The sequence below is a fragment of the Hippoglossus hippoglossus genome, chromosome 21, assembly GCF_009819705.1.
Source record: "Hippoglossus hippoglossus isolate fHipHip1 chromosome 21, fHipHip1.pri, whole genome shotgun sequence".
In the NCBI taxonomy this organism is placed as follows: domain Eukaryota; kingdom Metazoa; phylum Chordata; class Actinopteri; order Pleuronectiformes; family Pleuronectidae; genus Hippoglossus; species Hippoglossus hippoglossus.
The window spans coordinates 24,444,989-24,457,967 of record NC_047171.1 but is presented as its reverse complement, the minus strand read 5'-3'; the positions used below and the strand labels follow the sequence as shown (position 1 = coordinate 24,457,967).

Here is a 12,979-nt window from a genome sequence, read left to right as displayed (position 1 = left end):
ATAATGTCATCGACGAAATTCTTAATGATCAATTAATCGATCGTCGATTAATTATGCCCATCCCTACTCTCAACCAAGCCCAGTTGATCTGTTTGTAGCACTTGGATATACCATGACCTGGATGACTGATCATCTCTCCAGACATAAAGAGGTACACATTCCAAAGGGCATAACTGTATACTGAAACCATCAGGAGTCACAAAACCTGAAATGTCTGAAGCTCGGGGGGTCAAAGGAACCTACCAATATTAATATATTAAAGGGGACATAGCATGCCCATTTTACCACAAGTTGATATGGTTCCTTGGGGTCTTAATGAAATGTCTGTAACATACTTTGGTCAAAATACCACAAGGATCATTTAAAACAGCACCCTTTTTACCCTGTATAAAACAGCCCTCCACAGAGTGACCTGTTTTGAGTGCCTGTTCCTTTAAATGCTAATGAGCCAGCCATATACAGTCTATGGAGCTGACCAGCGCGGAGAAATGCACGTCCCGTGTGAACAGCCAGGCGGCTGCGCGCTTGAGAACGGCGCTGCGCTGCCTCGCAGTGGCGCGTCCGGTGTAAACCCGGCGTAACGAGTGGGGGGGCTCTGTGTGTTTGTGCCAGTGTTACAGTAGTGCTGAACACTGCGGAAGTCTTCCACACTGCTGGCTGTGTGGCGTTGACACAAATTCCAGCTCACGCATGGGAGAGCGAGCGGTCGCGCCCGAGCAACTGCTGCAGCCTCCCAGTCCCAACGATCCAGACAAATGCCACATGTGAGTGAATCGCGGGCTGACCAGCGTGGAGAAATGCGAGTCCCGTGTGAACAGCCAGGCGGCTGCGTGCTTGGGAACGGCGCTGCACTGCCTCGCAGCCTCGCTGCGTCCGGTGTAAACCCGGCGTAATGAGTGTGGGGGGACGGGGGGGTGGGCCAAGGCCATGTAGGGAGACTTCCAGTTCCTTGTTACGACACAAAACCCAGGAAGCTCAATCGAGTCACTCAAGCGTGACGTTTCTGACTTAGAGGAACCATAACAAAACGCGCGAGTGTTTTTTCCCCAGAGTTTTTGGGTTGGTAGACATGCCAGATACCCACATTAACGTGTAGAAGCACTAACAAAGTGGAATTTGCATGCTATGTCCCCTTTAAGCTTGCTGACGTATTTTGCAGGGCCGATTTCATCAATGCATTTATCAATGAGAGGTAATGGATGTGCCTCCGGGAAAGTCAGGGCATTTACCTTGCGAAAGTCCATACAAAATCTTTGGCTTCCATCAGACTTGTATCCAGGAAATGTGGGCTCCAACTTGGCACCAAATATCCATTCTGCAAAAGATACTCAACCTCTTTCTTTATGACTTCTCTCTACGCTGGACTAACCGGATAGGCATGCTGCTTGATTGGCATAGGGTTTGTCAGGACAATGTCATGAGATATAGAAGAAGTCTTTGAGGTAATGTCACTAAACAGACTTGAGAAATCACATATTAGTTCCTGAATGTTATCATGCTGGTTATCTGGGAGGTAGTGGGGGTAAATTAGACAGCACTTCACTATTACTTAGTCTTGCCACCTGTGGTGTAGCATCACGCATCACCAATCCATCCTCACCATCAGGAAAGCTGAAGAAGGAAGATGGCCACCATAGGCGAGACAGCAGCCTCATCGTATGATGTGGATGGCCCATTTTTAGCCTCTCGGGAGTGATACAGCTTCATCATATTGACATGACATACTCTGGTCCGTCGCCTGTGGTAATGTGTTTAAATACCGTAGAATGTGTCACTGAGCTTTTTCTCTTCAACATAAGTGCCAGAAAGTTAAAGGGCCCATATTGTGTAAAATACATTTTCTGGGCTTTTACTATCTGTAATTACTTAAAGGGGGTCAGTAGTTACCCTCAAAGTATGAAAACAGTCATTCCGTGGACTTTTTCACTCAGTCCATTCGAAGAAATATGTTATTGAAACGTTGCGTTCCGTACTTCCTCTCCGTATGATGTCATCATGGAATCGCACTGTTCTCTCAGCCCCACCCAGCCGGTACCAGTCCAGCCTCCGAACCCACCACCCACCGGTGATAGGCCTGGTCGCGTGTCACCCAAAGTGCAGTCAGCCAATCAGAGGAGGGGCTCAAGAGGCAGGCGAAAACAGCCTGTTCTGTCTGCAGCTCCAGAGAGAAGCAGACATGGAAATACACATTGCAGCAGTTTTTTCAACTTTAAACCACTGATATATCATCTTAGCGGTACCAATACCTCAAATTACATCCGAGAAAGGTGTAAAATATGGGCCCTTTAAGTAGAGAGAGTGGAACCAGGTATAGGTAAAAGAATAATGACTTTGTCACCTGTTTGAAACAAGCGAGCATCTGCTTTTTTGTCATAGTGTTGTTTCATCTTGACTTGGGAGGAGGTCAGGGTATCTAGCCAAATAGCAGGCCAGCTGGAGGGGCTCTTTGAGCTTGGTAACATACTCCGGGATACTTTTGACCTTCTCTTCTGGTATGAACAGATGCTCCTTAAGGATCTTTAACAGACATCTAATCTCATGTCCAAACGCAAGCACAGCTGGACTAAGACCTTGGGACCCCTGTACAGCTTCACAGGAAGCAAACAGATCATCATCATCCCAATCCCTTCGAGAGTCAAGGCAATGCTTGCATAATATAGATTTCGTAGTCCGGTGAAATCTTTCTAGTGCCCCCTGGCTTTGAGGATGGTATAGACTAGATGTTTACACGGTTAATGCTTCAAGATTTCAATGACTGGGCAAACACATTAGACTTGAAATTGGTGCCTTGATCAGTTATAACCACCTTTGGCAGACCAAACAGGTTTGACCAAATCTAACCCTAACCCTAACCCAAAACGTCTGGTACGGGCCGTTCGGTAGGCACATCGCACAAGTACCGACCAAATGCAGTGAGTCCAGGTACAGAACTTATTTGTGTGCGTCTCAAATTCCGGGGGATAATTTTAGCAAAGGACCGGATGTGCTGTAGGCTCATGGTCATAGCGAGCCAACAAGTCCCACCAGCCCTTTATAAACCTCTGTCCCTAGAGTGAAAGTGTTCTCCACAGCGCAGACATTGTAAGTGCCAGCAGGCCCACCATCTCTGCAAACAGTGTGGACAAGTTCATTTTTTTGAATAAAAAAAAAAATATATACATATATTTAATAATGATAATCATACAATCCAATAATGGTGCAGTTTAAGTACAGTCAATTTTTTACACTGAGGGACTTTCGTATCTAACTCAGATGCGTCAGACAGAGAGGCACCAACTTCAACTCTTTTGTGTATTTCATTACTGGAAAGACGTAAGGAAACAATGTGATTTAGGAATGCATGCTTCAGGTTTAACTATCCAATAGGAAGAAAACACCTACATGTAACTTAGAGAGTGACAGCAATTCTAGCCATTCATGGATGTGCTGTTGGAATGGGTGATGCAAGTAGAGGAAGATACAGTATATGGGGATGCTTTGGGAGACATCTTCAGACTTGGGGGGCGATATATGCTAATGTTAATCTGTTAGCGTTTGTATATTGTTTCACCCTCTGGTCTCCTTGATGCATCAAGTCTACATTAGGGGTGTGCGATATATATCATCTACGATAATATCTCAATTGTTGTTTTAACGATGTGCAAGCTCACGTTATCGAGTGTTATCGATAATGATGATCCATGCGCCACGCATTCACACTCTGCATGTCAATATATTTTGCCGCTTTAGATGATAAATGAAAGACATTCAGATCATTGATGGGTTTTTCCATCAGTGAGTCATTGTCGGAAGGAGAGAATATGAAGAGAATAGAGAGAAAACAGAGAATTTGAAGACAGAGATTTGACGGAGCGACGCGGCTCTGTCAAATCTTGCTCCGACGCTGACGTCTCTGACTCGCTACAGTTTAAAAGTTGATTTGGTTGTCGCCACAATATCAACACTGATCATCACATAATGATAGATTCTTTTATTAATAACTGAAATCTTTCTTCAGAGCAGTGCATCCATCAGCTGCTCGCTCGCTCTTGTCCTCTCTCTCTCGCACACACACACACACACACACGCCCGATATTTCCTAATATCGCACACCCCTAGTGTGAAGTAGCCAGCTGATTTCTTTCTTATCTTTAATGGAGCGACAGTATTTAAAGCAGACAACAGGGTGTTATTGATAAGTAATTCACATACTGAAACATTTTCCATGTTTAACCCTCTTGTTATCACTTAGTCCAGGGTGTTGCCATGGTTATTGGTGGCTTCCTATTCATGTTGTGTCAGCTCAATGCTCTCAAATGTATAAGCTCTGTACCTTTAGGATCATTCTTGTTATTACATTAATATTTATGATATATAATAAGTGTCCAATCAGAATTAGCTTTATCATATCTGGTGAAACCAAGTGATATCAGCTCTAAGAGTTCCTGCAGAAGTAACGGTAATTACTTTGGTGGCCCATATTTTGTGATAATTAATACTGATAATTTAGCTTTGAGCTCAACAGCAAGATATTCAAATTATGTAAATTCACCCAAGTCAATGTCATTGCATACAGACTTTGTCGTGGAATAGATCACTGCGAGCCATCGTCCTCTTGTTGTAAACCTGTAAGGCAGCAGCTCTTCATAACTCTGAAACTAATAAAATCAACATGTGCAAAGGCAATGTGCAGCTTACTTCTAGTTTACATATCACACTACATATCACAACAATGTTAAAAGGATACTTTGCCAATGTCCAATCAGTGTTGATGGTAAATGTAGTCAATTGGTGCAATAAATTACTCAGTGTGTGTCATATCGACTTAGAAAGATAAGTTCTGCTGCAAAATCAGTTCTTCCCCCATCAGTGATGGCACAATGATGATGTTGATGTTAAAAAAACTAGAGGGTATTTCAGCTTGGATATCTAGTCTCATTCTCTGGGTAGCCAGAGGGCAGCTATGAGTATTTTTTTACGCCTAACAGTATTGACTAACAAAGTAATTACTACATAAGCTAGTGTGGTAATATACAGGCGTGGGTCCCAGAGGCTTGCGTGCAACGTATCTTGGTACATGTAAAGCACTGCCTGCATAGCTTTGTGAGCGGAAGAACTTTTGTTTTCCTTCTTTCTTGATCAATATAGCTGCACTAGGGAATTTAATGCTTCAACGGACAACATTTACCATCAATACTGACATCTATGTAAAAATGGCAATGTTTCAATTCATAATGTAAAATTACAAGTACAAAGGCAGTGTGTATTTTGTGCAAGGTGGCTGGAAGCCTAGGGTACAGCAGCAATTTGAACATCTACAGTTGAACAGTAGTCAACACAAACAATGAAACATATTCATGTTGTGGAAGATTCTCTTAAAGGTGAGACTCCAGAGTCCTCTATTCTTTTTCAGAGTTTGAGTTCTACATATATACCATCAAATCATTGCTGACAGTCTTCAGTCCAGTTAACACTTTACAGTCAGCCACACTAATAGATTATAAAAAATCAGCGTTTATTAATCGTAATCGAGGTAAAAGTTTGTAATCATTGTGATATTGATCAGAAGTCATATCGCCCAGCCCCAGTGAAGGGTATCGGTCCAAGTACAGAACCTTGTGGAACTCCATGACTAACTTTTGTGAGCATGGATGGTAAATGGTCTGTATTTATCGAGGAGTCATTGTTAACATAACCAAATTGTAAACTCTCAGATAACTATGACTTTAAAACCAGCCTGTTGTTCTTTTAATCCCTACATGTTGTTCCAGTGTAACAGAATCTTAAGATCTATGGTGTCAAATGCAGCACTAAGATCCAGGAGGACGAGTATATACACAAGTCCATTGTCTGAGACCCTGAAAAGGTCATTGGTAACTTTTCAAAGTGATGTTGCTCTGCTGTGATGGATTCTAAATTCTGATAGTCTTCAAACTAAACAATCCTGTGCTAATAATCACAAAACTGGGTAGTAACAACTATTTCAAGGATTATAGAAATTAAGCGAAGCTTTGATATGGGTTACATGGTTGGATAAAGTTGATGGTTTAAATGAAGAGACTATAGTGAAATCAGCTCAGAATGATCTTTTCAAGAAAAGTTGTCTAAATATTAATCTGATCCTACAGTTGTGCTATTCTTGGGAAGGAGGTGATCAGTTTCTTCTCTGGCGGTAATTTTATTAGTGAAAAAGCTGATGAAATAATTATTGCTAAGAGTTAAAAGAATAGGTAGTTCAGTAGACTTATCACTCTGTTAGCCTGGCTTTAGTGCTGGAGAGGAACCTGGGCTTATTATTTTCTTATAGTTATGATGAATAATAGGAGGCAGAGTCCTGCACGGGTCCAGTTTTGCAAACCTGCACCCACCCGCATCCACAAAACTCAGTACCAGAAGTGACCCATTACACCTAGTTACCTCTAACTCAAATCCAGACACGCCTAGACTCATTAATATAAGACCCGTGACTCATCCGTGATGAAACACAGAGGCTCAACAGTCATTCACTTCAAAGCGCTTTATTTTTACTTGCGACATTTACATATGTAGAAACACAAGAATTTCAAATTATAATTAACAGCAGCTAATGTGGCAGAAAATCAATAAACAACTTTGTTTCTATCACTATTCTCATGCTGAAGTGTCATTGCTCTTGAGACTGAGGTTGCTGTGCAGAAATACAATATCGTCAATAGTGTGCCATTAGAACATGTAATGCAAAATTGCCTCTTTGTCAGAATCAAACACCAACTATGTGACTCACTGCGCTCGTCCCGACATTTAATTATCCTTGAGCCTGAGGTTGCTGTGCAAAAACAGAATACTGTCAACAGTTCCTGGTTTAAGATGGGTTCTGCGTTCTTGAACAAATCCAGCCATGAAAAAGTATTTTTCGCTGGCTGCGCTCAAAGCCGTGATGACCAGCACATTCCATGCGATCACTGCCAGGTTAGGAAACATTGTAGAGTGCTCCTTCCACCAACATAAAACATCGAAAGGATCCTCCTTGGGTGTTTTGAATTCCATGTAGAATGCCACCTCATCCGTTGGCAGCAAACTTTCATTGCAAAGAGTCCTCCACGTCGGCTAAGTCATCACCTGTTGATAGGGGACGGGGTCTTTTCTCCGGTGGTACGCTAGGGCCTGTGGTACATTGCAGGGGGCTTCCACATTTCAATTTGATTTCTTGAGAATAGTCAAAACGAAATGTAAGATCAGTGCTAATTTAAGAGGAAAGTCAGATTTAAAAAAAAAAAAGAGTATCAAACGAGAGGAGGGCTAAAACATTAAGGGTTAGGTTTTAGAGCAGAAAGCGCAAACTCACATTTTGTACACTGCAGGAAAAAAAAAAATAGCCCAATTTATTGCAATTTTAATTCGTCATTCCAAATGACTCATTTGGCTGTTAAATACGTTGCGAGACTGACAAATATTATTATTAGGCTATATTATATAGTCATAATGTAATAATACCTTCAACAAGATGTCTTGTGACGTCACCCTGGTCTGGAAGCATCTTCAGGCATTTCAGTGTGGAATGCGAAAACATTGCGAGCTCATGGAGGAGATGCAGCTCAAACTTCTCAGTCAGAATTTTCTGGGGGTTTTCTTTCAGCGAAGACAGTGTCAAGCTGTCAGTGGATGATGGTAGCAGGTGATGCCTAATGCGCTCCAACCACACAGCAGTGATGTGAATGTTCGGGTTTTGGATGCCTCTAAGGCCTTGGTAGCAAACCCTAAATCGTAATAGAAATGTTACAATGTCACCCAAAGTCTCTGTGCTCAGGCTGGTCAGGCGATTTTCTTCACCTCGTCCTCCAGAAGAGCATGAATGTCCTCATATTGGCTGCTGATAGAGTCCAGCATCGTATGTAGCAAGTTCCAGCGTGTCTCCACGGATGCTTTCAGTGTTTTTTCAGACGATTCTGTAGGTCTGTCTGCTTAAAGTAAGTCACAAGGAACTTTGCAGAGTCAATAAAGGCAGATACGCCGAAGACATCATCTTCTGCGGGCTTTCCAAGCATGGTATGAAGCACTGTTTTTAAAATGTGTGCGGCACAACTAAGTCTAGTAACAGAGCGGAGAGCCGCCACTATGTTTGCACCTGTCAGTCACATACACCAGTTTGGAGAAAAGCTCATTAAGATTGTATTTACGCAGTGCTTGCATTATAGCTGTTCTGAGGTTATCTGCGGTTTTGCGTAATGCACTGTCCTATTCTCAAGTGCAAAGCACTCACTCAGTCAGCTCCCACTTGTTGTTAATGTAATGCAGAGTGACACAAAGATAACCTATTTTACAGAAATCATCTGTCCACACATACAAAGTGACGGCCCCGTTGCCATCAGTCAGCTGCATCCTCAGCTCCGGGATGATGTTTTGTTGAACGTCCTCTGCATGTTTTGTGAGTCTGCGTGACACAGTTGTCGGATCAGGCAGAAGGTGCTAGGCGTCCACATGGCCAGCTCGGGCACCGATATAAATCAATCCTTGTGCCAACTCGCGAAATCCATCACCAGACAGTTTCAAACAATCTGATGTCCCGGCACACAAACCAACTGGGTGATGGCATCCTTGTCCTCTCGTTTTGGTGGTTGTTCTCAGAGTCTTTGATAATACCAAATTTGTCCCAAACGTCCGACTTGGCTCTCGACGATGTGTTGTCCACAATTCGGTGTTTTGTCTTTGTCATCCATTCTGATCTACTAGCTAGCAGCAAGCCTACACCGCTGTTGCATCAGTGACATCAAAATACAGTGTGTGTGGGTCAAGCTGTGTTGCAGGCTTTCACAATAAAACATTTTTCCATTGGCTTATTAGACTTTTCATCACCGATATCAATTTAAAAAATAACAGCAACCGCATTCTTTTGTTGTCATCCGCTATCCGCCTGCATTTAGTTCACTTTCAGCCGTACCCGTGAATTTACATAAATATATTTTTTTGCCGTTACACATCGTTATTGCGGGTTACCCGGCAAACGGATGCAGGACTCTAATTGGATGTTTTATAGGGCTTTCTTGTACGTTATTAGACTGTCTTTCCAAGGTAGTCTACATCATCGAAACCAGTGGTTCCCAAATGGTGTGATGTGAGGCAGATCCAGGTGTGCCGTGGGATTTTGAGAGAAATGTGCAATATTATTTTTGCAATACTACTACAGGGCTCCAGACCATTTAAATCTGTGAAGTGCAACTTTCCTTTGTCACACCGGTGCACCAAACATTTAGCTGGTGTGTCTCTGTATTTGATCTCATCTCCTTTGCATAGTTTACACTCTCACACACAGGCCCCGGACTGGCCACGTCCCCACTCACTCACCTACATATGGGAACTGTCAAGAAAAGGTATATTACTGCAGTGCCAAATTCTGGGTGCGCCTAAATTGTGTGCTGGTCTACCTAAATGAAAAAGTTAGGCGTACCAGTGCAACCAATGTTTAAAGTAAGTCTGGACCCCTGATACATTTTTTTTTTTTTTTAATTATTATACCTTGGGCAGAAAAAGTTTGAAAAACACTGATCTAGACTGGTGGAGCGCCACTTCCTTTCCAACTTCTGCGATGTCTGTTTTAAAGCATGTGTTTGTGAATCATACCATTGAGCTAATCTCCTCTGATTTATTAGCTTCTTTTCAGAGGGGCGACGGTGTCAAGGGTTGTACACAACGAGGCTGGTCAACTGAGTAAATAGCCTACCAAAGGAATTCTTTCCTTAAAGGTTCAGTGTGTAGAATTCAGGGACATCTAGTGGTGCAATTGCATGTTGCAGCTGAATCCCCCTCACCTCACCCTCCTCTTCCAAACATGAAAGAGAACCTGTGGTAGCCTTCAGTTGTCATTAAAAACTCAAAATGTGTTTAATTTGTCCAGTCTGGGCTACTATAAAAATACATGGCGGCCTCCGTAGAGAGGACCCACTCCTGATGTAAATATAAAGTATTTAAATATGAAGGGCCCATTCTAGGGTAAAGAAAATAACAATTCATACAATTTTTAAATGAAACAGACTAGTGAAAACATCACTAGGATTATTTTATATTCAATTTGCAAATAGATCCCTTTCACCTAAATCTTACACACTGGACCTTTTTTAAAATTCATTATAAACTTAAGTTATCCTATAGACACTATCGGATAGTCAGTCTCCAAATTCAGTGTTGATAATACCTTACTAGGTAAAGTGCCTTGAGATAATGCCTATTATGTTTTGGCGCTGTACAAATTAATTGTAAATTCAAATGTAATTCAAAAATGGTCAGACAGAAGGGGGTTTTGGGGAAATATATACCATATCGTATGTCAGAACAAGATCAAGAGTGTCATTGAAACAGTGACTGGGTTCATTTACATGTTGAATAAAACCAATTTATAATTTATATTTGAGTCTATGAGTGAATTAAATGCAGAGCTAAGGTTGTCATTAGCAACATCTACATGGATATTGAAATAACCTACTATGAAAACTTTATCTGTGCTAAAAACTAACTCTTGGCTGAGGGGGTATAAGGAGGAATATGAGTTTTAATGTGGGTGGGGGGCGTTGCTTCATTTAAACTCACATATTCATCTTTTTGCTGCCAGGTTTCAGTTAAACAGACTAAATCAAATTGAATCAATGACTAGTAGAGATTTAGATCTGAGTGGCCTAATATTTAATAGACAACATTTTATTGTTCAATTGTTTGGTTCTGTGATCATAGTTGTATCATTTTGTCATCTCTGTGCAGCACTTTGTCTATCACACATCAATCTTGCACTAGAGGCACAGCTGTCTGGGGCAATTTGGGGTTCAGTATCTTGCCCAACAACATTTTGGCATGCTCTACCTCCTGAGCCGCAGCTGCCCCATTATCCTGAAGGTGAAGTGCAATGGATGGAACATTGTGAATTGGAGTGTGCTTTCGGGCCTGGACAGCTCAACGTCATTGAGGGGAAAATGAATTCCCATCTTCATCAGGATAACATCAGGGTGTCTGTCCGAATGCTAAGATTCAGTAGAAGCTGGTGATATAGCAGGACAATGACCCTGACCAGTGAAGAAAATCATTGAATTATATTGTAAAATATTATTTTCTCTGTTATAAGATTGAGCACATTGTTTGTCCATACTAATTTAGGCGAAGATCATGTTATATTTTATCACCAGTTTTGCAGCCACTGTTGATCCAGTCAGCGTTATCTGTCTCCTTGCAGAGCCCTGACAGAGAAAATAGTTTCTGTTTTGCCGAAGATGAAGTGTCCTCATCACCTTGAACCCCATCAAATTCAAGGATTGGATTTTATCCACATTTTTCCTGTGATACAAGTAAGAGAGTTCATGACAAACTTTCAGTTAACATTCAACATAAAATGAGTCCATTTGCATTGTGTAATTAAAAATGATAATAATGATATTGTATTTAGCCAATTTCTTTTTCCTTCCATGCAACAGCAAGTGGTCGGAGGCATTAAGTTTGCTGGTTCTCAATATATATATACAGTGAAGGAAATAAGTATTTGATCCCTTGCTGATTTTGTAAGTTTGCCCACTGACAAAGAAATGAACGGTCTATAATTGTAATGGTAGGTTCATTTTAACAGTGAGAGACAGAATTTCAAATAAAAAATGATCATCAGTCGCCCTCGGTCTGGGGCTCCACGCAAGATCTCGCCTCGTGGGGTATCGATGATCATGAGAAAGGTGAGGGAATTAGCCCAGAACTACACGGGAGGAACTTGTTAATGATCTCAAGACAGCTGGGACCACAGTCACCAAGAAAACCATTGGTAACACACTACGCCGTAATGGATTAAAATCCTGTAGTGCCCGCAAGGTTCCCCTGCTCAAGAAGGCACATGTACAGGCCCGAAGTGATTTTCTGGATTTTGTTTTTAATATTCTGTCTCTCACTGTTAAAATGAACCTACCACTACAATTATAGACTGTTCATTTCTTTGTCAGTGGGCAAACTTACAAAATCGGCAAGGGATCAAATACTTATTTCCTTCACTGTACATACAGTTTGTCCATTCCATTCTTTTGAACACGATATCTCGAGAAAGCCTGAAGGGAATTTCTTCTATTTTGATACAAACAATCTGTTGGACTAAATGATGAACTGATTAGATTTTGGTGGTCAAAGGTCAAGGTCACAGTGACCTTGCCAAACCCTATTTTGACTTGTGAACATGTCACCTTAAGAACGCCTTGACAGAATCCTTTTTAATTTGGCACAATGTTCACTAAGACTCAAAGATTAACTTATTGGATTTGGAAAATTAAAGGTCACAGGGGACTCACAAAACATGTTTTTGGCCTCTTGATCGTGATAGCTTATGACAATCTTTTCACTTTCTACTCTACTTTGCTCCTTCTTAGTTTGTTACTATACACACATGTTGCTTTTTCTATACAGACAAGTGCATCAAATGGTCCTTTTGTTTATCTTTCAAAATAACTTTTTTATATACTTTCTTTGAATATTAAATACTTAATTTATAGAACTGAATCATCTGCACCAGTGCAGAAACCAACCTTTCAGAAATATGCGGACTGCATTTCTTCACCTTGTAAATATTAAATTAGTAAAGTTTAAATATAGCTTTTTTTCACATCTGTTTATTTGTATGCCAAAATTGAATGAAATTTACATTGGCTGATAAGAAGTGGCTTTTTAGTTGGATCTTTAATTTCAGTGTCTTGCCCAAGGACACTTCTGCACAATTAATGGGGGGCACTGGGGAGACTTAAGTATCAGCTAAAGAATTCACACACAACTTTTGCCAGAAAATCCAATCCAAGCAACAGGACCAGTTGGTGGATGGATGAGTGTTTGCATATATTTGTACTGTACCGAGTGGCTCCTTGTTTAGACTTGTATCTGATCAGCTGTGTGTTGTGTCTCCTGCAAGTGGCTGGTGAAACGAGCCATAGAAACAAGGGAAGAGATGGGTGACTATGTGAGAGCTTACTCCATTTCTCAGTTCCAGAAGATCCACAGCCTCCCAGAGGTGAGTACC

At 41.4% G+C, this 12,979-nt stretch overlaps 1 protein-coding gene across 2 annotated transcripts in view; it reads left to right on the top strand.

The window, feature by feature from the left end:
- Positions 1–12,979, top strand: part of ccdc93 (coiled-coil domain containing 93) — a 39,043-nt gene that overhangs the window by 5,191 nt on the left and 20,873 nt on the right. For both annotated transcript variants that reach the window (XM_034573377.1, XM_034573376.1), the window contains exons 4-5: positions 11,174–11,285; positions 12,872–12,970. In XM_034573377.1, coding sequence (XP_034429268.1) covers positions 11,174–11,285; positions 12,872–12,970 — 211 coding nt within the window. The remainder of the gene's footprint in view (positions 1–11,173; positions 11,286–12,871; positions 12,971–12,979) is intronic.